General features: G+C 31.6%; 4 protein-coding genes across 11 annotated transcripts; 3 read left to right on the top strand and 1 right to left on the bottom strand.

The window, feature by feature from the left end:
* The first annotated feature begins 1,056 nt into the window (after positions 1-1,056).
* Positions 1,057-3,197, top strand: LOC109803922 (Ribosomal protein S7e family protein). The gene is made up of 6 exons (XM_020365603.3): positions 1,057-1,211; positions 1,635-1,717; positions 1,806-1,879; positions 1,974-2,097; positions 2,584-2,766; positions 2,944-3,197. Exons 2-6 carry the CDS (start codon positions 1,643-1,645, stop codon positions 3,061-3,063), a joined length of 576 nt encoding a protein of 191 aa, XP_020221192.1. The 5' UTR covers positions 1,057-1,211; positions 1,635-1,642; the 3' UTR covers positions 3,064-3,197.
* A 1,282-nt stretch (positions 3,198-4,479) lies between these two features.
* LOC109804255 (uncharacterized) lies at positions 4,480-8,796 on the bottom strand. Of its 8 annotated transcripts, none has more exons than XR_014431787.1 (11): positions 8,428-8,778; positions 7,838-7,933; positions 6,501-6,585; positions 6,083-6,204; positions 5,767-5,791; positions 5,594-5,677; positions 5,398-5,427; positions 5,203-5,308; positions 4,982-5,054; positions 4,707-4,893; positions 4,480-4,619 (listed from the first exon to the last, which is right to left on the bottom strand). XR_014431787.1 is itself a non-coding variant. In XM_020366049.3 (11 exons), exons 2-10 carry the CDS (start codon positions 8,518-8,520, stop codon positions 4,991-4,993), a joined length of 705 nt encoding a protein of 234 aa, XP_020221638.1. In that variant the 5' UTR covers positions 8,521-8,569; positions 8,694-8,796; the 3' UTR covers positions 4,480-4,893; positions 4,982-4,990. The 8 variants fall into 8 exon arrangements, 7 of the variants coding, with proteins under 7 accessions (XP_020221638.1, XP_029128181.1, XP_082925132.1 ...); XM_020366049.3 differs by having other exon boundaries at positions 4,480-4,893; positions 8,428-8,569; positions 8,694-8,796; XM_029272348.2 differs by having other exon boundaries at positions 4,480-4,887; positions 8,428-8,779.
* Positions 8,797-10,391: 1,595 nt separating this feature from the next.
* On the top strand, positions 10,392-19,484 carry AMSH1 (associated molecule with the SH3 domain of STAM 1). Its single transcript, XM_020364999.3, has 14 exons — positions 10,392-10,696; positions 11,656-11,720; positions 11,872-11,947; positions 12,026-12,205; positions 12,374-12,468; positions 12,705-12,810; positions 12,881-12,927; positions 13,282-13,612; positions 15,060-15,149; positions 15,548-15,610; positions 15,698-15,772; positions 16,968-17,030; positions 17,551-17,603; positions 18,999-19,484. The coding sequence occupies exons 1-14, from the start codon at positions 10,583-10,585 to the stop codon at positions 19,171-19,173; spliced, it is 1,533 nt and encodes a 510-aa protein (XP_020220588.1). The 5' UTR covers positions 10,392-10,582; the 3' UTR covers positions 19,174-19,484.
* Positions 19,485-25,205: 5,721 nt separating this feature from the next.
* Positions 25,206-26,836, top strand: LOC109804193 (uncharacterized). The gene has a single exon (XM_020365985.3). It carries the CDS (start codon positions 25,757-25,759, stop codon positions 26,471-26,473), a length of 717 nt encoding a protein of 238 aa, XP_020221574.1. The 5' UTR covers positions 25,206-25,756; the 3' UTR covers positions 26,474-26,836.
* The last annotated feature ends 208 nt before the right edge of the window (positions 26,837-27,044 follow it).

Here is a 27,044-nt window from a genome sequence, read left to right as displayed (position 1 = left end):
AAATAAAATATTTTTCTAATTTGAAGCCACCGGACCTATAAGATGCGAAGATAATAGAGTTTATATAAGCTAATTTTTATTAAAAGCCATTTTGCTATTTTTTTATAAAAAAAATGTTTTAAAATTTTTAAGAGTTTATTTAAAGAAAAATAAATATAAAAAAGTTAAATAAAAATGATACGTTAAACAAAAAACAAATATCCCCAAGCCAAGAGGTTGTTCTATACAATAAAAGACTAATTTCATTTATTAATTTTTATATTGTTTAATAAATAGACAATAAATTTATAAGCCTTTCTCTAAATCAACAGTCCATTTTTATTTTTTAAGTAAGAATTTAGATTGGCGTAAAAAAAAGTTAAGAATTTAGATATTGTATTGTTTTATTTTACGTAACGTATTATCTATCGTATTATCTACCGTGATGAATATATATAACAACACGAAAATATATATTTTTATTAGATCTTGAATATTATAATCTCTAAATAGAATTTATTTAGCTATCATCTTAGCACATATTTGTGTGAGTTCTTTTTAATATTCGCTAATGCAAAATGTATCATATGAAAACTATTTTTATTAAATTCTAAAATTATTTAGCGCAATTAATATAATGAAACTTATATAAGTTTTTACAAATGATAAAAATAAGTTAAAGAAAGTATAAAACAAAAAAGTGTATCACTATTTTTTTTAAGTAAAATATTTTTTTTTACCAAAAAAGCAAGCATTTCTCGAGATATCGCATGAACATGAGCAATTGTATAGCTCATATGTAAAATAAATGGTCCATAATTTTAATACAAAATTTTAACTTTTAGAAAAAGTGCAGACTTTGTGCAGACCAGTCTTTTTATTTTTTTTTATTTTTTTTAGTGTGCACGCAAATTTGAACATGATATTATTTTGGGCTTAAAAGCCCATAAGTTATAGTTGCTGTTGGATTGTAGCCCATACAATTTCAAATAAGAATATTGAACCCAAAAATTCTAAGACTTTAGGCCCAAAAGATTTAAAATAAGGAAATATTAAAACTTGTTATATGAACCGTCCACGTGTACATTAAGTAAAATCCCAGTCGTTCATTAAGTCCTTATAATACATGCTTCATCAGAAACCCTAGGGTTTTCACTGCACTGCGGAATCAGCAGAGATTAACTTTTCTTCTACGCTTCGCCGCAGATCCATTGGGGCTTGCCTCTTCTGAGGTAAGTTGTGTGCTTGATACCCATTTGTCCTTTCTACGCGTTCTGCAAATCAATTGCTGGAATAATTGGGACATAGAAGAAAAGTTCTCCTTTTATTTTTTGTTTGAATTCATTTTATTTTGTAAGTTTTCTGGTAACCAGTGAAATGCGTTAACATACAGTGGGGGTGTTGTTGAAGATGGCTGTTTTCATGTTTTATATTTGGGGTTAGGGGAATTCAATGCAATGCGCATCCTTTGAAAATTTGGAATATTTTAGGGAATGTTCAAATTGAGGTTTACCCTTTTTTCTATTTTGCACTATGATTTTAATTTTTGTGATGCGATTCAAAGTCATACATGTATAACAATGTTAATATTTTTTTGTAAGTTGGGAATCCTTTATATTGTTTAGCCAGGCTTAAGTTCTGTTGTTTGTGTACAGTTTTGAAGATGTTCACATCAAGGAAGAAAATCCACAAGGACAAGGACTCTGAACCAACTGAGTTTGAAGAGTCAGTTGGGCAGGTAATTTTTTAACCATTATCAAATGTTTCTATCCATCAACATTTATTTCCAATGTGTGATTATTTTGTTTTTACTTTTTCTGTTGCAGGCATTGTTTGATCTTGAAAACACCAATCAGGAGCTTAAAAGTGATCTGAAGGATCTATACATAAACTCTGCAGTGTAAGTATGCCTTTTTCATGGTTTTCTGTGCCTGTGTAAGAAGTTTGATTAGTGTTCTGTTTGTCCAGTGACTCGTGATTTTTACTACCTGCAGGCAAGTTGATGTTTCTGGGAACCGCAAGGCTGTTGTTATCCATGTCCCTTACAGACTAAGGAAAGGTTTCCGGAAGATTCATGTGAGGCTCGTTAGGGAGCTTGAGAAGAAGTTTAGTGGGAAGGTAGGTAAAGTTTAGCATATTGTTGACAATTATCTTGATATGTTGTTACATGATTTTGGTAGTTTGAGAATACATTTGATATTGTGTTAATGGTTATTTACTTTACCATTTTGATGTGATGGTTGCTTGAGAGCACGTATTATGACTTGATAAGCCTTTATTATATCATCTGTCTCGACATTTATCACTGCCAATTGTTCATTGTAACGTCAAGCTAATGAATAATAATGAGTTGCTTACACAATACAACATTGATTCACCTTTGTAAGTTTTAACATCATCCTGGAGAATTGAGTGCAATTTACTTACCGTGCTGTATAGTAGTCTTGAGTATTCCTTTGGCCTGTGGAAGATTTGTCGCTTATAATCATGTGCAAAATATTTTCTTTTCATTTAGAATGCTTCTTGAACTTGATAATTTCTTGGTCCAATCTTGTATCCAGTTTTATTTTTTATTTAGCAATTATAATCTTTTTAAACTTGTAGGATGTTATTGTGGTTGCCACCCGGAGGATTTTGAGGCCACCAAAGAAAGGTTCTGCTGCTCAACGTCCCCGCAGCCGTACTCTTACTGCTGTTCATGAAGCCATGTTGGAGGATGTTGTATTGCCTGCTGAGATTGTTGGGAAGCGAATTAGATATAGAATTGATGGATCCAAGATTATGAAGGTAGGGCTATTGTTGCCACTTTTGAGGTTACTTTGTATATTCAGAGTCAAGTGTCCAAGTCTTGTTAGCCATGCTATATGGTTGAGCATGTGTCTATGATATTTGTTGTCATTTGTTTACTTATTTATTATTTTTCATTTGTGCCTACCTAATTGTAACTTTGCTATCGGTTTGTAGGTTTACTTGGACCCAAAGGAGAGAAACAACACTGAGTACAAGTTGGAGACTTTTGCTGCAGTGTACAGGAAGCTCTCGGGGAAAGATGTTGTGTTTGAGTATCCTGTCACAGAGGCTTAGATTTACATTTTGTTACCTTTGAATTTCTTCGCTGAATTGCATATGGTGTATGCCGGTTAAAATTTTGTCTGACTAATTGACTTTAAATCTTGAATTCATTTTCTGAATTTTGAAAGTACGTCTGGTTTTGTCAATGTAGGAGTATCATCATTATTATAAACTTAAGTTTCTTCTATCCGCAAATTTCAAAAAAATGTTTTGTTCCGGAAGTGATTCTGTTGCATGGATTTCACAGTACGGAAAACTACGCCTAATTTTATACTTTTATTGAAGTAAGTATTTACATGTCCATCAATTGTTTGAAGTTAGATTTTGGTTATTTTATAATTGGCCTAGAACTGTTTGATTTATCAATAGAGGTTTGATTTATAAATCAATTATTGGCCTAGAACTGTTCTAGCATTGATATGGGTTAATAAGTTATGGGTTTAAATTTGAATTTAGAAATCTTATCGTTAATTATTGCTAAAGTATCTAGCATTAAAACTAATTTGTTATAGGTTACAAATAAGCCAATTGATTGTTACAAAATATATATTGTTATTTTTCTTTTGATGGTGCGAAAAAAATGTCGATTGTTAGGTTACAATGTTATCGATTGTTACTATATGATGTTATTTTTTTTTTTGAGTTAATCTCCCATACATTGCTTACACTGTTAATGTAAAATTTTTTACAATGGTAACTAATTATATCTTTTGATAATGACATGTCAGTTACTTATTTAATAAAATAATAATAAAATAAATAATTTTAAAAGATATGATTGGTTGTCGGTGTAAAAAACTTTACATGGCCAGATGATTAACTCTATTTTTTTTTTCACATTTTAGCGTAAGTTTTTAGTACCCACTTTGTCTTGTTTCTGTTCAAATTGTTTCGTGCTAGATCATATTACTTTTTTTTTTTGAAAAAAAAAAGTTAAAAGATCACGTTTAACAAAAAAATGACCACTTGTAAAAAATATTACGTCTGTTTTAAGTTTTCAAAATAATCATACACTGAAATAATCTAAAATCTAATTAAAATTGCAACTTATTATGAATATCTTATCATAAAATCAACTACTTTTTCTATAATGTAATTTTTATGATTATATAAATAAACATAAATCAGCTATTAGTTTTTAAATCTCAAATAATTAATTACAAAAATATTTTGCATGGAAATTATTATTTAATATATAACAAATCGATTCATTATCTCTCCCATTTAAATTATTCACCAACTGTGTTTTTTTGATTTCGTAACTTTTTGCTTTATCTTTCCCTGCTTTTCTCCAGTTTCTTAAAATTTAGTAAAAAAAGCAAGCATATATTATCTCCCCCATTTATTTTTTATATATATTTTATATCATTATTTACTCACCAAAAAAAATATTATATAAAGGAAGTAAACTGATGTACATAATAAATCTAGAAAATGCTCATATAGTGTTATTTATAAGCCAAACATAATTGCAAGTTCATTTTCTAATATCATCTGCACTATACGCAGCCTGATATCGTCCGCAGAAGGTTGTAATGCTTTCCAGGAAAAAAAAAGTTGTAAATAAACTGTAATGCAAGGAGGTAATTAGATGAAAGGTCAACCGTGAAACTTTTAATATATTACTTTATATGTTACGCTTTTCAATATGTTACCTTTATACTCAACTAGGGGAGAGCCTCGAAACTACTTTTATCTTATTTTTTCCCTCCTGAATGTGATCAGGAATGAATGATACGACAATATTCAGAATTGATCAGCAAAAGTAGTAAAGCCAGGTGAATTGAATGACATTGTTTTTCAGTTATCATAGAACTTGAAGCAGAATCTTCTTTCCTGCACCTAGACATAAAAGTCAAAAAGGATTAAGATGAACTGCATGCCATTTGTTACTTAACAACTAACAAATATAGGTGAAGAATGAAGCTACTTTTATGATTTATGACAAGATCACAGCACCCAGATACACAGCTCCGCAAAGAAAAACAAAAGATATCAAACCCCTGCAAATAGAAATTAGAATTGGTCAAACAAAACAACACAATGTAAATGTGATTTCAGGTTACTTTGGCTCAACAAAGGTAGAAAAACACAACCAAAGTCCTTTGGCAGAAACAACAAAGTAAACTCTTTCTAATAACATGTCCTCACCAAATAACACCCCATCCAACACCAGTACAAGGACAAGGGCACACTTCTGCAAATTTTTCTGCATCACTCGAATGTACTCTTCGGGAGATCAGATCATCATAAATATCTGAATTGTCATGTTAAAGGGATTTTACTATTTCATACAAGGTAGATGTAACACCAAATCAACTTGATTCTATATTTTTAAAGACATACCATACACTGAAAACAAGCTATTCATTACACCTGCATTTTAATTTTTGAAAAAAAAGGAAGTTAAAGATTTATTTTCAATGAAAATGAACAAAGTACATCATCATCTTTAACCAGGGTTAGGAATTAGTCAGGGATTCCCACCTGAAGATAAACAAGAGACCAAAGAATGCTTAACAGAGAATGGTGTAGTATTTACCAAAGAACAAGATAATGTACCGTAGTATTCGAACTTTGGTTGTCTCTTGCAGGATCCATATCACGCCAAGGAAAATGATGAATCCTGATGCCTCAACATCCAAACATATGATATGTTGAGAAACATGAAGCATTATAACTGAGAGAACTTAAGCATGAAAGCACATCACATACCAATACAAAGTCCTCGAAGAGTCCACTGCATGAAGAATTGAATATCAATGGATCAATATCATCACAGAAAATGCACATATATTCCACCTATAACATAGTTCCCCACACACTAGCACAGAGATGCAAGGTGGGAAGCATGTAAGTTATTACTGAATTTTAACAACGATGCTTCATGTTATCATGTCTCAATCTCCATTCTAACAAAGATACTATAAACTGTTCAACCTGTTTCTAAATTTTCATGTTCTCAATAGACACTGTAGCATCCAATAACAAGGCTTATGGGTTAAAAAAATGGGCAGTGTTCATCACCTACATTTTTGGCAACGAAGAGGACAATAAGTAGAGCAGCAATAAAACAACCGGCAGCTATTCTAGCAGTAAGAAGATTTGTTGATGCGAGTATCAATACCATGCCCCAGAAAGATGAACCAAGATCTGAATCACCAATACAAGGATAAAACAAATAAGATCAAATAAACCCAAACATTTACAGAAAATAATAGCAACTATGGTAGTATTCCATGAAGGTTGTAAGCAGTATACACAAATTAACTGCTACATGATAGATGCAGGCAATAGGAATAGAAAATATTGCATTCATGAGAATAGATTTGATAATTTTGAATGCTCTTCCATGCCAATCGGTAGCATGATGAGAGCTACAAATGCAATTAACATGTCAAGGTAAAAAAAGTAAAATTTATAAGCAATAATTGTAGTTTAGACAATACATCCAGCTGGCAAGATAAACCAGTATATGCCTCCACGTGTTTGGGTTGTTCCACCCTCATCTGCATGAACCTGGATTCCTTCTACCTGCAATTAAACTAGTATGAGGACCATAACCAAACTAAGTACAAACTTATATCATCTATGAGCATTCAATCCAGACTCAAAATTAAAATACAAATTGAAATTATTAAACAAACAAATCAAGTGCTCTGTCCTCAGTCCCATCCAACCTGAATGCACTAACAGCTTCAGCGTATGAGGTTGACCCAGTCGAGGAAGTGATCAATGAATACCATTAACTAATAGATGTGGGCCGTCTAATGTTTGACAATTAAAAAGGACCATTTATTTAGGCAATATCCAAACATATAGGATCCATAAAAAAATTGACTAAGATGGCTATACAGATAGATCTTTGTTGGAAAAGTTTCTAATTTTGCATCTCTCTTCTGAAGTGTCAATAAAGAGGAGAAATTGCTCAGATATTCTTTATTGAAAACAAGATACATTCCTGATCTTTACAAGCAGAAAGAGGATTACCTAGCCATATAGAAGATCCATAATTAGTATTTTAGGTACCGCAACAACACTGAACACTACGGAATGTGAGTCAAAATTATCACAAAGTGGATGGTACATTCATTTGATTAGCAAATAAGGAAAATAGAAAGAGAAGTTACAAATGGAAAAAAAACAAAAACAAAAATTATATAGAGTCTATTTGGATACAGTTTTAAAAGACTTTTGAAATTTTCTCTATTAAAAATAGAGAGTAATTTTTGGAAGAAAAATTCTTAAAAATCTTTCTAAATTTGTATCCAAACATGTTCATAGAGTAACAAGTCAAAAACCAGTCGGCCACTAATGCACGATCCTAAGTCTTAAAAAATAATTTACTTTTGGCACTAGGCAGACGTGTTTAGCCCTTCACAGTTCACACAAAATTCTTACAGATTTCGCCTTCCATAAATGAGGAGAATACACAACAGATACGTAAAAAAAATAAGACTATAATTTTAATCAAGTGCATGAGTAATGATTAATATGCATTTGAATATAACCAATCCCAAAATCAAGTGAAAGAGTAATGATTAATAAATACAAGTTCACTAGAGGTCACTGTCAAGATATGACATATGGTAACATCTGGCAAAGAAAAATGAAAAATATGAAAAAGACACCGGAGAGATATTATTGTGACAGATTGGTCAATATATATAATCAGAATCTAGTAAATCAATTATAAACTAGCAGAAAAATTATGTTCTCTTCCAAAACTTTATCAACATCAGAAATATTAATCAAATAAACAAAAGCACAAAAATTAAGCTCTTACATGACCGCACGCAAGTTTGCAAGCAATTGCGTGGCTTGCCTCGTGAAGAAATACGGTAACAAGCTTAAAGGGTCTGAGTAACACTGTTCTCCATAGCTGCAATAAATGCAGGAATTACAAAACATTTACAGGGAAATCACAGATACTAAACAGAACAGCCCACATTTATAATAACACTAACAGGCCAAGAGTTTTTATACGATTACAAATCCTTCCAATAGATGGATAAAACTCAAGCCAACTTCAAATTAATAGATTCACACAACCAACCATTCAGATTCAGGCATTGCAATAGCAATGAATCTACAGAATTAGGAAAGTAAGAAAAAAAAATTCCTAGGAAGTTTGGTTTTGTTGACTTTAAACATACCAATTTAAACTTTGCAAGTTAACACCGCCAGTATATACCCATTTAGAAAATGACATTGCAACGTTGCAAGTTTATTTATTTTATTTTTTTTCCTTCTTCTTCTAGATAGTACAATGTAATAAAAGATCTTACCCAGAAGAAGTACATTAGTAAAGTTCCCCTCTTTATGGATCCAATGCAGAAAAAGAAAAACGGAGTGGGAGAGCAGAGAAGTACATACTGCAAGTATAACGACAGTGCAGACAGCAACAGTGACCAGAAACACCACCTGCTCGTGGTTGCAGCAGTTGTTGAGCTCCCAGTTTGGTTTCATCAAGTAAATTTAAGAACGAGTGGAAGTTGATTCTTAAACTTCTTGGGATCTGCAAAATGACAATGCAGTGATTAAAGAGACGATGGGTTCGTTTTGTTAATCTTCCTGATGGAGATGATGACACGACAGTTGAATGAGGTTCGATTTGGATCAAAATTTGAAATTTATGACACCTCAATGTTGCTCTGTTCAAGTCACGCAAGATTCATAGCAGCCAATGTCAACAACTACGAAACGTTTCTCTTTTCTATCTTTTGCTAATAAATTTCGAAGTTTAGTGGTATTTTAATTTTAATAAAAAATACAAATCGATAACATTATATGTTTTCGTCATAACCGAGACAAATGTTTAAATTCAGTTTTCTTTTACGCTATGTTCTGAGGGGGGAAGAAATACATAGGAAATTAAAAGAAAATGGGAAAAATGATTTGGTAAAAAATTATGTAAGAAATAAAATGAAATTTTTATTTTTTTAATAAGATAAAATTAAGAGAGAATTAAAAGAAATTGACATTTAAAAATATATTTATATAGTTAAGAGTTTATATAAAAATACATAATTTAAACAATTACCATTTTATCTCTTGTTTATGTTTTAGACATATAATATATAATTATATAAGTATATATAATTATTTTGTTAAATCATATTGCAGAATAGATTATATGATATGATTATAGTTTATCACAGTGATCTCTAATGTACAAATAACATGCTATTATAATGAATTATGATTTTATCATAATTAGTTGATTATAGTGTTTCAAGTACTTAAAATTACTTGAGAAGGTAAGTAAGTTAAAGAGGAGTACCCAAATGAGTGAACCACACATTTAACAACAAATTAATTTCAAAAATCTTACTTCGAGCTCTAGAAGTGGGGATGTTCATGGATTGACTTTTTAAAAAATCCAAACCGAATTAAACCGATTCATTTTTATAAAAGTAGATTGGTTAACTAATCCACTTTTTATAAAGTGAATTGGTTTGATTTTTTTAAAATATGAATCGATTTTTTTGAAATTGAATCGGTTCGGTGCGATGCAGTTATACATTTTTTACTCACATATGGATTGATTTTTTTAGAAAATCAAACTGAATCGAATTGATTTATAAAAATGGATCGGATAATTGAACCGGTTTTATAAAGTATATCGATTCAGATTTTTCAATACGGATCAGATCATTTATGAATCAGTTCAGATCAATTTGAATTTTTTGTAGACCCCTATCTAGAAGGTTGGCTGAGAATGAAAATGGGTTGAAATGTGAGAGGAATTGTAAAGCTCGTTGGAAAGAGAGGAGACACAATAATAACTCACGAGATCAACAACAATAGAAGAAAGCACAATACCTCACAAAAGCATATATGATGAGAAAGTAGTTTACAAATAACACAGAAAGTAATCAAAATAGATATTTCCTCTCTATTCCATTAAATGTTACTTTTTGAATCAACTTAATTTCATCTCCTTTCTCTCTATTCCACACTAAATCTAACCACCAAAACACATTTTTAGGAAATATAAGTTTGGTTGTTATGTAAGTTATTATTACTTTATTAAAGTACTCGTTTATTAATTATTTAAAACACAATAACATAAAAAAATATTTAGATAAAAAAATATATGATAGCGCTTAAAAACCTAAAATAAGAAGCTTTTATTACTACTATCTGAAAAATAAAATATTTATAAGTAGTAATTGTTATTTAATTAAATATATAATTCAGTCTAATATAATGGGATATTCTCCTGATTTGAATGTCATTAGAAATGAAAAACACTTGGGATTAAAATTAGAGGGTGATGCAACAACAACTAACTACAGTATTACGAAAGTGACGAAAAAAGATAATAATAATTATGAATTACCATTTTTACCCCGCGAGAAACCAAAACAGACATGGCATGCTCTGATCTGATCTGAGTGCGGAAGCCGCCATTGACGTCGACGACTCAGCGAAGCTAAACCGAGAGTGGAGCTGCGTCGACAGGGAAACGCATAGCATCAGCACCAATATTCCTGCTCTGCGGAAGAAAATAAAAAAGAAAAAAAAGATGAGGTGCTCTTCGGAGACCATCAACATCGCTGCGAGTACGCAGAAGCTTGATGTCGATAATCGAATTGCTCTCCGCTTCTACTACAGGATCGCGGACAATATCCTCAAACAGGTCTTTCTCCTTTTCTCCATAACCATGAACACCAAACGAATTTTGAGATTTTGTGACATTTCGTTTTGCTTTTGAATGTATACGGAAAGGGGATGAGGCAAAGTTAGGGTTCGCTGGATATTGCAATTTTCACTGCTTGATGGCTTATTTTGAACTGTCCTTTATGATATATCATCAAATCAACTATTACATTGGAATTTATCAGAACGTTAGGTTATATTCACGAGACTCAACATCGTGTGCTTGTTGTTATTTATTTTTAGAGAGGTGATGAAGGTGACACCATCTTGATGTGGCCACAAACCGCAGAGCTCAAAGTAGAGGCAGGGGGTTTCATAGAAGTAGAAACTCATTGTTATTGATTGAATGAAAAGACGATTGATACAAGAGGTTGAATACGTAATGTATTTAAGGTTAGGGTCAGGAAAGATAGGAACTTACAACAGAAGCCTAGAACTAATACAGTTAAGCCTATCTTCTCACGGTTAAAACTAGCTACCCAGAATGCACGATGATGCATCATGTGTGCGTAGCTAAGCTGATAAGCTCTGTTAGTTGGAGAAATTGAAAATATTAATATTTATCCTTTTATATGATTTTGAGTGTATAAGTGTCAGATAGTAGGTTAGGCACTTAAATGTGTGAGTGATGTGAAAAATTTGTATGCATGGATTTCAGTATCCAACTTTCATTCTACTATGTTTGGTTTTTCCTTAAAATCATTCCATGCTATATTTTAAAGAATCATGTCAGTGATAATTCAGTCTTTGACTCTACATATTTTGTTCTTCTACAGCTAATTGCTTGCACTGACATTTCATATTTTATTCTCTGCTGCCGAATTTATTATCCTGTTTTAATAATGTCTTTTTATATTTGGAAACATTAATGCGGTAGTGTTTTCATTTTAAGATAATTTTTCAGCAATTGCTTTGCATGATCTGACATTGATGTTGCAGGCTGATATCTTTCGTGCAGAGAAGAATATTGTTGATCTATATATCATGCTCCTAAGATTTTCTAGGTAATACTAAATGGCCTGTGTATTTGTTGACTCATAAATGGCTTGTACTGTCTTCAGCTGAATGTTTTAAAATAAGTGGACAATATTATATTCTATTTCTTATTTTGCTCATCAAACTGAATTGAGGGTCTTTCCCCTTGGTTGGTATTAGTTTGGTCTCTGAGACAATACCTCGTCACCGAGATTATAGATCATCTCCACAAGGGAAGAAAGAAGCTTTGAGAAAGGTTTGTTTCATCTCGTCATCTAATAATAACTTGTTACACAATCTTGGATGTAATCTGATTTTAAGGTTCTTGCTATAGAAATTGTTAAATTCTGTGAATGAGCTGGAGCAATTGAAACCAAAGGTGCAGCAGAAGATCAATGAGTTCAACAGCAGGCAAGCATATCTCCACAATGGGCGGGAAAAATGTCATTCAAATAATTTAATGGATTTTCCTCCAATGAAAAAGCAAAATTTGGCTAGTTATAATCAAATAAAGGTAAAATTTGCCTGAGAATTTGTGTTGAAGGTTGTAGCTCATCAATAATAATCATTCCTTACAATTACACTTATTCTTATGTTTGAATGCTTTTTAACTATTTCTATGCTCCCCACCTCCCCTTCCAAAGAAGTTTTTGTATCCATATGTTATTGTATATGTGACCAGGCAGTCATACCAACCACTAGAGAGTTTTTTTACCATGGATCAAGGGGCCAGCAGTTTTCTAGTGTGAGGCCTGTGGAAGATAATATGAGGAGACTGTAAGTATTTAGCATTTGGACGACTTCTTGTATGATTCGCCTCCTTATGGTTATCAGTACTGCATAAATTATTTTACTTGCTCTCTCTGCAGGCATGAAGTTATGCAAATGTTTGTTTTTTTTAAAATTTGTTTGGTTACTTTGATTGTCATAATAGACTTCTGCTTATGAAAGTTGATAATGCTAGATGAATACTTTTTTTTGATTACCCTTGTGATTATGCTTGCTCTCTTTAGATCTCTAAGTCTCCCACGTCCAAAGGAGGAAACTCTCTCCAAGCATTCTATTCTAGGTCCCAATGGGCTGAAAGGGCAGTGGCGACCACCTGCAAGTGATAAAGGGGTATGCTTAGTATTTAAGCTGTCTTTCAATTCTGTTCAAAGATCATCCTGAATGTTCTATGTGGATGTAGGTCAGGTATCCAACCATCATAGATCTGTCTCCAGTTGAAATTCCAAGGTTATGGCCTATTTTATGTATCTGTAGTTCTTTTTTATGTTGTTGGACTTTCTAAATAATGATACTTTATTTATATAATTTATTTCAAAAAGGGTTTATTTGACGTATAGTATAAAATTTGAGGCTTGTCAAGTTATCATCCTTGATGTCCCTTGAGTTTGTTCAGTTGGTCAAGCTATGCAACATCCACCCTTTTCCCATCCCTTATCCCCTTCCCCTCCAAAGCCTACTTTGACCCACCCATTGGATAAAAAAAGAGATGCTATTGTCCTTAATGCACCTTGAGCTGGTTTATCTATTTACTTTTAATATTAACTAAATCCATCCTCTTGTATTCTCTGTCTGAACAAACAGCCTTCAACAACCCTTGGAAGATGGATCTCTGAATAAAAAAGATAATAACATCTCAGAACAACATAGATCAGATTTAGAATCAATTCTTACCCAGAATGACGACTGCCAGGCAAAGCATGCTGATGAAGCTCCTTCTCTGATCTCTTTTGAAGCAACAGAAATCCCTGCTCAAATTGAAGTTACCAGACAGCCTTCTCCTCCACCTGTACTTGCGGAAGTACAAGATTTGGTTCCGGCTGTGTCACCTTTTGTTAATGAGGGAGGATGTAAGACAGAGATTCCGTCAGCAGAAAGTGTTGTTCGTGCTGAGTCTCCTCTGCAACTACACATTGTAAGAGTTAATAACATATTTTGATGTTTTCCTGTTCTTTAATGTGATTCTCATTCTAGTAATAATGTAAATAGGGTAGGTTATATGTTATCTAATTATGCTACTTAGAGTAACTGTATTCTTGTAATATTTTTATTTGTGCTTATATTTATGATCCCTTATATCAATATATGCTGCACTGCATAAATTAAACACACAGAATTCATCACATGCCTCTCATTTTCTCTCTTTCTTAACATGGTATCTAGAGCCTAAAAGAGAGGTAACCTTAATCCATGCTTGCCTGGTGGATCCATTTCCTCTTGGTGCCAATCCCCTTTGAAAATTCTGCCTTCACTCTAGTTTTTGGTTCTATCACGTTGAATCTCAAATTTTTTTTTTTCTGGTTTCTAGCCACCACCGTTGCTGTCACATGTCGTGTTACATATCTTTTTACTTTAGTTCATTTTGATGCTTGTGGTTCTATTTATATATCGATATAGTGATCAAGATATTTTATCACTTTTATTGATGGTTATCCCTAATGTTCTTTGGTTATTCTTAGTGAAAAATCATTTTGGAGTTGTTTCTTTTTTTCATAAAATTAAGGCTCAATTTGGAGTTCCCATTTGCATTGTACAAAGTGTTAATGCCTGTGAAAATCTATCTCAACAATTTCAATCTTTTATGGCTTCACATGACGTTCTTCATCAAATACCTTGTGCTTATACTCCTGAACAAAATGAGTTTGAGGTTGCTTAATGTAAAAATAGACATCTGACAAAACAATTTGGATGCTGGTTTTATGGTAGTATTTCTCCTTGTTTTTGGGGGTGATGCTGTCCTTACAGCTTGTTATGTCATTAATTGGATGTAATCTTCTAGTCTTTACAACAAAAATATCTAACTAGTAAGTTTGTCCACTTTACGCCTTTTGTTTTTGGGTTTACGTGTTTTGCTCATAATCTAATTTGAAGGCTTGATAGACTCATGGCTCATTATCAATTCACTAACTTTTTCAATTCAAATGATTAATGGGTGAATCTTTTCACCAAGTCATTGGGAGGTCCTTGAGTCAGTTATATATGTAGCAAGTTTGGTGCAAATGATTTATATGCTCCAGATTAAGGGGGGAGTGTTAGAAGTAATGTAGTAATAGTAATAATAATAATAATAATAATGTTAATAGCAGATTATATGTTATGCAATTATGTTAGACTAACTATATATTCTTGTAATTATTTTTGTATTTATGACCCTTCATATAAATATATGCTCTTTATAATTCACCACATGCCATTTTCTCTCTTTCTCAACACTTTTTTTAGGTTCATTTATAGGGAGGAATAGCTATTTTCATTTTAAGTATATAGTTTCTTCACATCTATACTTTACCATTTCCAAAATCAAAACTGTTGACAAAAGTATGGAAGTATTCCCTATTCCTGATATTTGATTCTATTTGCAGTCAACTTCTATGATGGAGAGTTTTATGAAGCTTGCCAAGTCAAACACTGACAAAAATTTAGAGACTTGTGGTATCCTTGCAGGTTTGCTTGTAAGTGATTTTCATGTTTTTGAACTTAAAGCAACAAGCAAGGGTAGATCCATGACTATCTTGGGAGTTGGGACCCATATATATATATATATATTTATTTATTTATACATCACCTACATAATTTTTTCTTCTTGTATTAAAAGTTGTACATTTACCATCTTAGAGACAAAGTTAACCTACTGCTGGATTCCAGTAACCAAAAAGAAATGTGGGCCCAATATTGTGGACTTTGTCTTTTGTTGATGTGTGTTTGGGCATGAATTTGCTATACACAATGTATTTTTATACACTGCATACTTAAAATTTTCACCAGTGTGGTTGGTTTTAACTTTGGATCTATCTCCTAGCTTAAATTATGAGATATTGATTGCTATTTTGCTAATACAACTGATCTGCAGAAAAACAGAAAATTTTATATTACTGCTCTAATAATCCCAAAGCAGGAGGCAACATCCAGTTCTGTAAGAAATATTCATCATAATCCTTGAGTAATATCTTTTACAATTATTTATTCTAAATTTGTCACATTTGTTGTACTTCTTGAGCAGTGTCAAGCTACAAATGAAGAGGAGATATTTGAAGTGCAAGATAAGCAATCTCTTTTCCCCCTTGGGTGGATCCACGTGAGTTCAGTTTTCTGCATGTGGGCACTGGTTATAAATTGTTCTTGAACTTATTGACCCTTTATCACAATGTTTTCAGTAAATTATCTATATACTGTATTCTACAATAGTATATGCTAGGGTTTGCACTTTGCTCCATTGCTGATGTCATTAGTTTTTTTAGTTCTTTTGCAACAGAACAAATTGTTGGCATATGAAATTAAATGTCTAGTTTTTTATTACAATACTCGTAAATATGTAGATTAAAATGTTCCCCAGAAATGACCTTAAACTTTTGGTCATTGCATGGTGAGATTGCTTCTGCAAGTAGGTGACTAGTTACTGGCTTTTGCCTGCTGCAAGTGCACGTAGCCACAAATTTCCAGATATTCTATTTATGTTGCACTGATACCAGAAAATATTGGAAACCTGGAGATTTTAATACTAGAAATTAAAGGTCAGCATTTGCATAAGGCACTCACCATTTTGGAGTCTGGGGCGGGTGAGATGTACATCATGGCAATATGTTACTCGTGACCGAAGAGATAACACATAATTTGGAGAGTGCATGGGAGGCCACTATATTTAAAAAAAATAAAAAATTATACTGTGCAAAGCCCTCTTGCAGCCATGCTTTCTATGTTAAATTTATTTACTTGGGAAAGCAGGCTTTCTATGTTAAACCCTAAACAGAACTACAAACGGAGAATGCACCTAGAGCATTTTTCCTAAACTTTTAGAGCACTATGTTCCCAAGCTGGTTTAGATAAAAGTAGAGATATGCTGATGGAGAATGCTTCAAAATAGTATATAAGCACTTTTTCCTTCCACAACCAAGAAAGGTGAAAAATATGACATTTGAAAAGAAAACAGAGTTTGCTAATTTGTGCCTCATTTGTGTTTGGAGGAAACAGATTGGGGTTTTGATTTTTTTTTTCCTTCTATTTCCTGACTTCCAAAGAATGATTTTTCTTTTTGTGTCACTTACTCTATAGTCTCGTTGAAAAATGTTTGGACACTCTTCTTAATGCTGTATTTTTTATTGTGGTGAAATTCCATCTGAGCTCTACTATTAAAATGTGGGCCTAATAAAGAGTGTTGAAAGGAGAATGTTGTTAATGTTCCTCAGTTTCATTTGTATTGTATCCAAATTTCGTATTTTTAATTTGTTAGTATTCCCATGTTGCAACACTAACACATAATTCTGCATTGCCAGACACATCCTACACAATCTTGTTTCATGTCATCAATTGATCTACACACTCATTACTCATATCAGGTGAATTGATCTACACACCCATTTTAGTTGAGATTTTTATTTTGTTTGCCTTGGTCTTTGAGATATATTTCTGCTATTTTCTATGAGGAAATGATAGGAAAAAAGAGATCTTTGAATGGAAACATCTGTGTTACTCAGATTAAATTTCCTGCACAATTTTATAAAATGAAGACTTGCAACTACTCGTCCTAGATTCAGTTTTTGATCTTTATTTATCAAACATATAGTTGAGAGTATAAATGTATAATTTGATATACATCTTATAATTTACCATATACCTGAAAATCCGTTTTTACTGTACCTTGCTTTGTGATCAATCTCTTAGAAATTTGGTGATTTTGCTAAAATTTATTCTTTTATCATTTTTGTTTAAGATGAAACTATTTGTAGTGCACTGGATGCCTGTCTCACATACACATTTGTTATGCTTTCAATTAATAATCAAGCTAAGTACATTTTATTGTGCTGGCATTTTCTTTATATTTTTTCTTTGTATCTTATGAAATGCTTGTCTATATAGATTATGCTGCCAGAAGCTGTTGCAATAGTTATGGCACCAACAGACAGTTCAAGGTAACATCGTGTCTCAAAATGTGTTTTGACGGGGAAAATGGCAAAGAAAGTATATCCATAAAATAATTAAGAAGTTGATATTTTATTCATAATTACTGCATAACGTGGCTTCAAATCCTAGGCTCCCTAATTTTTTTTTTATATGTAATCTCATAGAGAAATGTTTATATAACTCTAATTCCACGATAGTTCTAAAATATTTTAATAGGTTAAACAAATTATTTGGTCCCTATAGATGACACTCATATTAGGAAGTAGCCCCTGTATGAAAAATACTTAAATTTCAGTCCCTATACACCCTTATTAGTACATATTGGTCCTTGTCATTACTATGTTTCTCATGTTTTAGTACCTGAAGATTTTGTCCCTATTCGTCTTTAGAGGGACTAAAACCAAGTTTTTTTCATTCAGGGATTGATTTTTGAATGAATTTCAGTTATAGAGACCAAATAATTAATTTAACCTTTTCAGTAAAATCCTTATTCAGAGAGATCAATCCTTTAAAAATACTAGCTAAGTACCCATGTTAGGTATATTGACGGGTTTTAAGTCGGCTAACGAGAGTTGCTTAGAAAAATATACTATAACAACAAAGTTTTATCCCACAAGGAGAGGTTGATTACGTAGATCACATAATCCCATTCGGCCCAATTAAAGACCAAAGTTTCAAAGATGTTATTTATCTTGAAATTTTTTTTGGCAACTTTCTCCATTGTCCTTCTAGGTGTCCTTTTTCATTTCTTCATATGACTAAAAATCATGCAATTTACTTTTCTCAGTGGTGTCTCCTGTCCTGGGGACTTCTTTGTACGTGTCCAAACTACCTTAACTAATTTCTTGTAATTTTTTTCTTAATTGATGTTACACCAATCTCTCCATGTATATAGTAATTTCGTGTTTTGTCTTTTCTTCTGTCACCACATTCATCTTAACATTCTCATTTTTACTGGTCTCATTTTTCTCGCCTCTTTAATGTCTAATATTCATTACGATAGAGTATAGTAGGGCATATAGTAGTACGACAAAACTTGTCTTTGAGTTTGGTAGGTACTTTGCAATTACAAATAATTCATGAAGTCTTTCTCCATTAAAAATAGTCAATCAAGTTTTATAATGTAGATTAGTTATCAGTGAAGTCAGTAGATACTTTGTATTAATAACATGATTCTTCAAAATTCTAGCTGCTAAGAAAAATATTTAAAAAGATAAAAATAAAACATTAATATAAGGGTTTCCCTCTTGGCTGTGCCTCTCCTACGGCAGCTTGTTTACTATTCTTGCCCCACTATAACCAAACTAGCTAGAATCTTTGTTTTACACATAAAAAAAGGTACTGAATTTCGGTGCCGAAAGATTGTCTATTTCGAAATGACTTGTATCGATTTACATGTACAGAAACCATGGCATTTTTCGGTTGACAACCCCTGGTGGAATGTCGGTCATTAGACAATGCCAGCAACGTGGCTTTCATCCACATAATCAACCTCCAGATGGTGGTCCCATTTACGATACATGTACAGATGTTTACATGAACCCAAATTTAAAATTTGATGTCATTGATCTTCGATGATGAGAGTTTGTTGTTTCTTGATGGGTAAACTAAATCCAGTCATCCAATTGTTCATATTACCATATTTCATACAAGATTTATAGGTTTTTCCATTAAACCAGCCGGAGCATCACAATGCATGTCTCGTCTGGTTGTGCTTGTAAAAAGATTGGAACTATTCACCAATGGTTGCCTGCATGGTCATTTTTCTGTTCTGTATTGCATTCAGGAAACTTGGTCAAATCCTGATCATTTTGTGCTGAGATATTTATGATTGTTACCGTTCAGCCTGTATTATAATGGCATCAATTAAAGATACCTTATAGCTCTAATTTGTGGGGTGAATCAGATATAAGAGTGTAATCTAATGCACACAAGACAAGCAACACTTAAAAGCTTCTATTAGATTACACTCTATTACTGTGTTATACTCGTATATTTTTTTCTTTCCAGTTAAGATTATTCTCAGAATAAGTATGGCAAGAGTACTGAAAAATTGCTTCATGCAAAGATAAATAGATTAAATTGATCGCAATTAGAGTACAAAAAGTGTTACATTAAAAAAAATGTAAAAAACATTCGATAAATATATGCTATAAATTACATGTAACGTTAAATTATATACATATAGCATTATATAGTATAACAGCATAAATTTAATAAAAAAAATATTGAATCGAAAATATTTTCTAAATTTGTTTCGTAGAGATTTCGAGAAGATATATCAGCGCAATAATAGTTATTACCTATAAGTTGCCTGGAACGGTGAAACCGAATCAGATGAAAAAATAGATCAATGCTCAATAATGGATCACAACTGTTAAAAGGGGAAAAATCATGTTTGGTTGAACTTATAATTCCACATAATATTAAATGTTATATATATTTTAGAACACGAATATATAGGGATAACTTTTTTTTTTTAAGAGGGTATCTTGGAATAATGTTATTCAAGTTGGAAACATCTACAATATAAAGTGGGACTAATTTTTATTAATTTTTTTTTTTCAATTTTCATACTTAGGCTCAGACTCAAAATCTTATTCAAGAAAGCATTTAATATTTTTGTCTTACTAATCATTCATTTGTTCGACAGTATCAAATGATTATTTTTGTCATCTAATATATGGATAATTTTAAACTTGAGCCCCCTATTGATATAGTCACCGATTTTAAAATTTTAAAAGCTAATACTAGTTTTTAGTTTATCATTTTCAATTTATTTTAAGTTTTCAAAATTGAAGATAAAATTTTAAATCTAAACTTTCAATTCACTCAACACTATTTGATTTAATCTTACTTTTGGTGAGGTAGTGATAGCTATATCGATAACAATAATATTAATAAGAATTATAGATATAGTAACAATAACAACACAACGAAAGAAAGTGATGATGACTTGCTCTATGCTTCTATGTTTTCAAATAAAAGACTTGTTTTTTAGTGAATGTTGTAGGATAAGATCTTATTTACAAATTTTATTTTGCCTTTTGATTTTGATCTTTAATGTTTGCTTGAAGAAAAGCAAAATTCTATTCTATATATAGACATGTGATAAATCTATAATAAATAGAGTTAATGACTTGTACACTGTCAGTGTAAAAAAAATTTATACTAACAATAGTTATATCTTTTAATAGTATCATGTCATTTGCTTATTTAATTAAATAAAAATAAAATAAAATAATTTAAAAGATATGATTAGTTGTCGGTATAAAAAACTTTACACTGAGAGTATATGGATAATTAACTCTAATAAATATATATTCGTGTAACACTTTTGAGAAAAACATGCAGAAAAGTTTAAATTTCTTAATATTTTTTAGAAATTAATTGTATAGTTTTGATATAATATAGTTTAAGAAGGTTTTTGATTAATTTTTTATATACTTAATTCTGTATAGAATTCAAGTTGTACATTAAGCACCAGGAAATTTATTGCATACTTTTGACATTGCATATTTTAAGAAGATTTTTTTATTGATTTTTTATATATTTAATTCATGCATAGAATTGAAGTTTTACATTAAGCACTTATCATTAGCATGCAATATTCAATCGCTACATTCACATATTTATGCAAGATCCAACAAACTAGTAGCTCTAGATTCTTGAATGTAAAAGCCTAAGAATTAAGATGTCAATTTGCCTCAGTTTGGTGGGTGTTAGCTACGATTTTGTTAAAATTATTTATGATTGGGATTTAACTATAATATTAAGATTTTTGGGAGTGTTTGTGATCATAATATGACTACAATTTTTATTCCATCAATTATATTTATTCAAATTTTCTTATTATATCAAAGAGCAGAACAAAATTGTAATTGTAATTTAAAATCTTGATATTAAATATTACCATATAGTGTTTAGACTTTTGCATATCAATTTCCTTGGAAACGCGAGGTGTCTATACTACATTAAATAGTAGAAAACATATAATTTCATTGTTATAAGATTTCAAAGCACTAAACATACTTCTCAAGCGTCAAACGCTAACATGTAAGTTAGGACTCCAACATGGGAATCATAATGATATAAATGAACTTTTTAGAGAAAGAAAACATATTTGGACTAGAGTAGAGCAAAGAGAATAAGAGACTTTCACCATTGTTGAAAGTGTTTGAAGGTTTTGGAAAGGATCTAGCTAGTTCAATGCACCATTCATGCACTTCCAACTCTTAGTTCTTTGTGTTTAAGCACGAATAGCTAGATTCCCTCATGTTATATTCGGGTAGCTGAAATTGAATTGAATTCTTATGTACTTTTTTAACTCTACATGAACTTATTATATGATAATTGCGCTATCATCTATTTGCTTAATATATTTCTAAAATTATCCATTGTTGAATTTATTTTTGTGTTTATATTGCGATTGAAAAATTAGGTGTAATGTTGGAATCGGGATTGATTGCCATGATTATGATGATTTTAGGAATAAATATTCATGATTTCGTGTTCATATGAAACATTTCTTCTAGTGCTTAATCAAAATGGAAATTATCTAATAGATCAAAAAGTATGACTTAAAGTTATAGGATTATGAACCAAGGAATTAAACTTAGCTTATTTTTGCTGATTTAAACTTCAATTTTATGTTATAACTTATATTGAACGTGAACTAAATTGCATAGTGGAAAGGGATTTGTGCCTTACTGAATCCTATAAAAATTTCAAAGTTGTTTGTGTTCTGATTAGTTGTCACTTTAGTTTGCTGCTTTTTAAAAAGTTTAATTCATAACTATTCCAAAGTTCTTGATTAGTTCAAATAGTATTAAATTGATAGTAATTTATTTTGTATTACTTAATAAGATCATACACTTAACGTGAGATTCCATTATTAACAATTGATAACAAATAAATGTGTTCTTTGTTGGTAGCAAATCATAATCGGTTGACAATGTTTAGTACGTTCCTTTTTCATGATCACCGGAGAAATGCTGAGAAGTTACCGCTTCATAAAAGTTTAGAAATGAGCATTTGCTAAATTTTTCAAGTGACATTAAGTCTTAAATAATCAGAATCGTTACATAATGTTGGACTTAGGTTCATATTTTGTTGAAAAGGTCATTCTCTTGCGATGAATAGAATATATAATAATAAAACGTGGACAAAGATGTTTGATAATTGCAATAACTTCCGGTGATGGAAGCGACAAAATTGGTCACTTCCATGGAAGTAGGTGAAGCTACTCTTAAATTAAAGAAGTAGCGTGATATGTGTCAACATTTCAATTCAACTATTTATTATAAAGATCTTAAAAATTGCTTATTCAAGTGCTTCTACTGTATCGTTTCGTTTGTAATGGAGATTTTTTACCGTGTTTTTGAAAATGACCTTTTAATTAAGAAAGTGTCTCTTAACTTAAAAACCATTTATAGAAGACTTGTAGTGTATCTGGATAACTTCATGTTGAGAATAGTCAAAAACAAAAATCATATATAGTGAAGACAGACATCAAATATTTGTTTTTACTTTTTCACGATATTACCACAAGGATAAATTTTTTTGGCTGTTCTTCAAACCCACTTATTATCTCATCCTAAACAAAAATACTTGTAAAGGTTTAAATTTTAAATTTGTGACTTGACAAATAAAGAATTCTGTTCTACTCAACTCAATCATTCAATTGAAATTAATAGAGAAATTTTATCATAACCTGTAAACGGTGATTGTTACATTAGTTTGCTGATGTAGTACGAACTTACGAGATATGATAATGAATTAAGTTTGGTACGATGGTACAACGAAGAAATAATTTGTTATTCATTTCCTTTCATTTTTTTATTTATGCATAAAGCATTATTATCATTTTTTTTTTCTGGATTAAATCAGATCAGTCTAAAGATAAAATTTTAAGATATTAGTATAAAATAAAAAATTACTATCATCTTCATCTTCAATTTCTGAATTTCACGTGGAAGAACTTGAAATTAAAGGTTTAATATATCAACATCTTTAAATTATTTGAATATTTTTAATTTGTTCCTTAAATTAAAAATAAATAAATGGTAACTGGTCCTTAATTTTGTACACCAAATATTTTTGAAATTACTCATCAAATTGTGGGAATATCATCAGTAAAGAGATATTGTTCTTCATTGAAAACCTACTTCTCCAATCTCCATAACTAAATTCTTAATTTGGTTTGGATATTGAAAGAGTCATCTGCTTTAATCTTTCTAATACAAAATGTTCATCTTAATTTTGTAAAATGTAATTTATTAGATAACTTTAATTTGTTTTTGACTATCATTTTATATGAAAAAGTTTCCCATAATTTGTTGACACATGGAGACAAGTTTAGGGGCAGCAGCAGGTATATAATTGGATGAATCTGTGAGTGATTTATTTGGTAGAGTGATGACATTTTGCTTTCTGTTTGGGTCCACTGAAGCAAGTCTCTACTCTCTATTACATAATTTATTAATAGAATGGAGATTGGTCTCGATCAAAGCGCACGGCATTTCCGGGGCAGATTATGATTTTGGTAACATCTTTTCCTGCCCCAAACAAATCTTACTGTTATCAACTGATTGATGCTTTGTGGGCTCCTTCAAACAGTTCCTCACTTTTCTCATCACCTTCATTCATTACTCCTTGCTCACATCACAACTTGTCAAAAAATGGGTCATGCTACAATTTCTTCATCAACCCACCTATTACAGTGTAAAGAATTATTCAGTTAGTATCATCCATTAATTTGACCAAGTAATAGCAGATAGTTGGATAAGACCGTTTTCGCGTCAAATTACAATACGTGACGACTTCTTTAGAATATAGGTACAACATTGATATTTTAATAAGTTTTTATCTATGGAAAATAGAGTGTAATTATTAGATAAATAAATAACGATTGTACTTGCAACTTAATTAGATTATGCTTTTAGAAATTTGGTCCTCAACACGATGTTGAATTAGCCTCCGTCTGTTTAACGGAGAGTTGCTCCTTTCTAACTTCATCTTGTTGAAGTTTTGTGAACAGAAATAAAATAATAAAAAAAAAATACTTAATGAAGAGAGAGTACTTAAATTTAATTGGCAGGTAGAACGTTCCTTCATTTCATCACCTTCATTTTTTAATAACGCAATTATAGAAGATCTAACTTTCAAATTTCAAAGATATTGAAGCAACGAAACTTCTTTTTCTTTTCTTTTTTTGAAATTTCTATTTCTATAGAAACTCTAATTTGACTGCGCTTTAATAATGGTATACTTATTATTGTATCTATTGATGACAAGTTAGTGGTAAGAACCATAATTGTTGTCTGTAAGAACCTCTAACTAGCGAGTTATGATACTTGAATTAATATACTGGCTTATAATTATTTGATTTCATTAAATCTGTTATAGATATCCTCAAGAAATTAATCATCCTCAAATACAAGGAACAAGAGATCATTGCACACCTGGAGCTAACCTAATTTATAAATATTTATTTGACAGTGCTTCACCATCTAAATTGTGATTTATTTTTTTTAACAATATAATAGATGGTGATTGTTGTTTCCACCTTAAAATTATATATAAATATGACGGTGGAGAAGAATATAGAGCTTCATGAATGGTTGAGATGAGAACTTCCGAAGTCTATATCTTATGAAACAAGTTTTGCTGGCTTTCTGTTTTACATGCCAACACCCCAAACATTATTATTCCAACAATTCAGTCACATACCTCTAACCTTTTACTGACTTTGTAGTTCACATCCTTTTTTACAATTTCCAATTTGTCGCATACAACATTTTCTCTTTTTTAAGTCTATTCTCTGTCTTCGTGTTTTGTTCCTATTCTCAACAATAATAGACAAAAAAAATCCCTTGTGCCTCCTTTGATCTTCTGATTTTCACAGAATATCTCTGGTCCTTAAAAATAAAATGGTCACACACGCTCTTCCTTTTGTACACTGTATCTGGATGCCTTCTGTTTCCGTGTATTTCTGACTTGTAAATCAAAAGCAACCCCTTATTTTCAACCCTTAAATCTCTCTTCCCTTGTTTTGCTTTTCACATTTGAATTCTTTTCTTTTCACATCATTAGACCTTGAAGTCCACTTTGGTTTTTGTTTCCCACTTCTTCAATTTTCCTTGGCGGGAACAGTGTGATTATGTGTTCTGAAACAGTTCGCCCTCGTTTCTCTTTTTCCCATGATGTCTCTGAGCTACTAAAGAAACAACCACGCAAAGACTCAATGCTTGTTAAGTCAAATCATGACTTTGAGTTCAGCACTAGCACAACCCTTGAGTTTGAATCTTCTTCAGCAGATGAGCTTTTCTCTAATGGGGTGATACTTCCCATTCAGATGCAACAAAAGAGAAACACCACTAGGAAACACACCCTTTGTGGTGAGGCTCCATATATGAGACTTCCTCCACTTCCAAGTGCCCCTAGCGTTGACAAACTGAAGAGAGAGAGCATTAGAGAAGGTCTAGATATGAATGGTGGTTATTGTGATAAGAGAACTCACTCCACCTCCTTCTGGGGGTTCAATAGAAGCAGAAGTCTCAATTGTGATGCAAAGAAAAGCTTGATGTGTAATTCACCTCCTTTGTCAAGGAGCAACTCAACTGGCTCAGTGCCACATCCAAAGAGAGTGAGTTCAACTAGAGCTAAGCCATTATCATCTTCAAGTTCCTCTACCTTAAATTTGTATCCTGTGCAAAGGTCTCATTCAGGTAAGGGTTATGGAGGATCTTATGCCAATGATCTTAGGATTAGTCCTGTTTTGAACCTACCAACTCCTTGTATTTCTAAAGGGAGTGCTCGTCTCTTTGGGTTGGGTTCTTTTTTACGTGTTGGAAAGGCCAAGAAAAGCAAGAAGTGATTTGTTCATATTAGCTCATGTCATAGTTTAATGATTAATCTTGGCTTACTAATTTGTTTATTCTGATCAGTGATCATACTAGAAAGGAGCAAGTAATGCAGGTTAATTAGCATGGTACTGAGTGAAGTTGATTGTGTTTATGTTTTCGTCAGGCTAATGATTTGGAGGGATAAAAAAATGTGATGATCATGCAGTTAATAGGGTACAGGCTTGGGGGACAGAACAATGGGAATCTGTTCATTGTTTATGCTTTGTCTCGTATTGTTTTCTGTGATGATTCATATTATAAATGGAAGCCTTGTGGCTAGTGATAGTTCAGATTAGCACTTGTTTATTTATGAGAATGCTTTTTTGTTTAACTAACATTTTGTCTTTAATTGCAAAACATATGACAACTAGTGGTGGCAGTTCCGTGGACAAACAAATTCTTGATGCAACTTTTCTTTTTGGAAAGTTTGTTGTCCGAATCTTTGTTAGCTACTAATTCAGCTAATCATGGGCTATCCTTTGGATTATCTAGTGGCATGTATAGGCTTGATGCATTTAATTTGGAAATATACTGAATCCTCCA

The sequence above is a fragment of the Cajanus cajan genome, chromosome 2 (genome assembly GCF_000230855.2).
Source record: "Cajanus cajan strain Asha chromosome 2, NIPB_CcT2T_4, whole genome shotgun sequence".
In the NCBI taxonomy this organism is placed as follows: Eukaryota; Viridiplantae; Streptophyta; class Magnoliopsida; order Fabales; family Fabaceae; genus Cajanus; species Cajanus cajan.
This window is presented reverse-complemented; position numbering and strand designations above follow the sequence as displayed.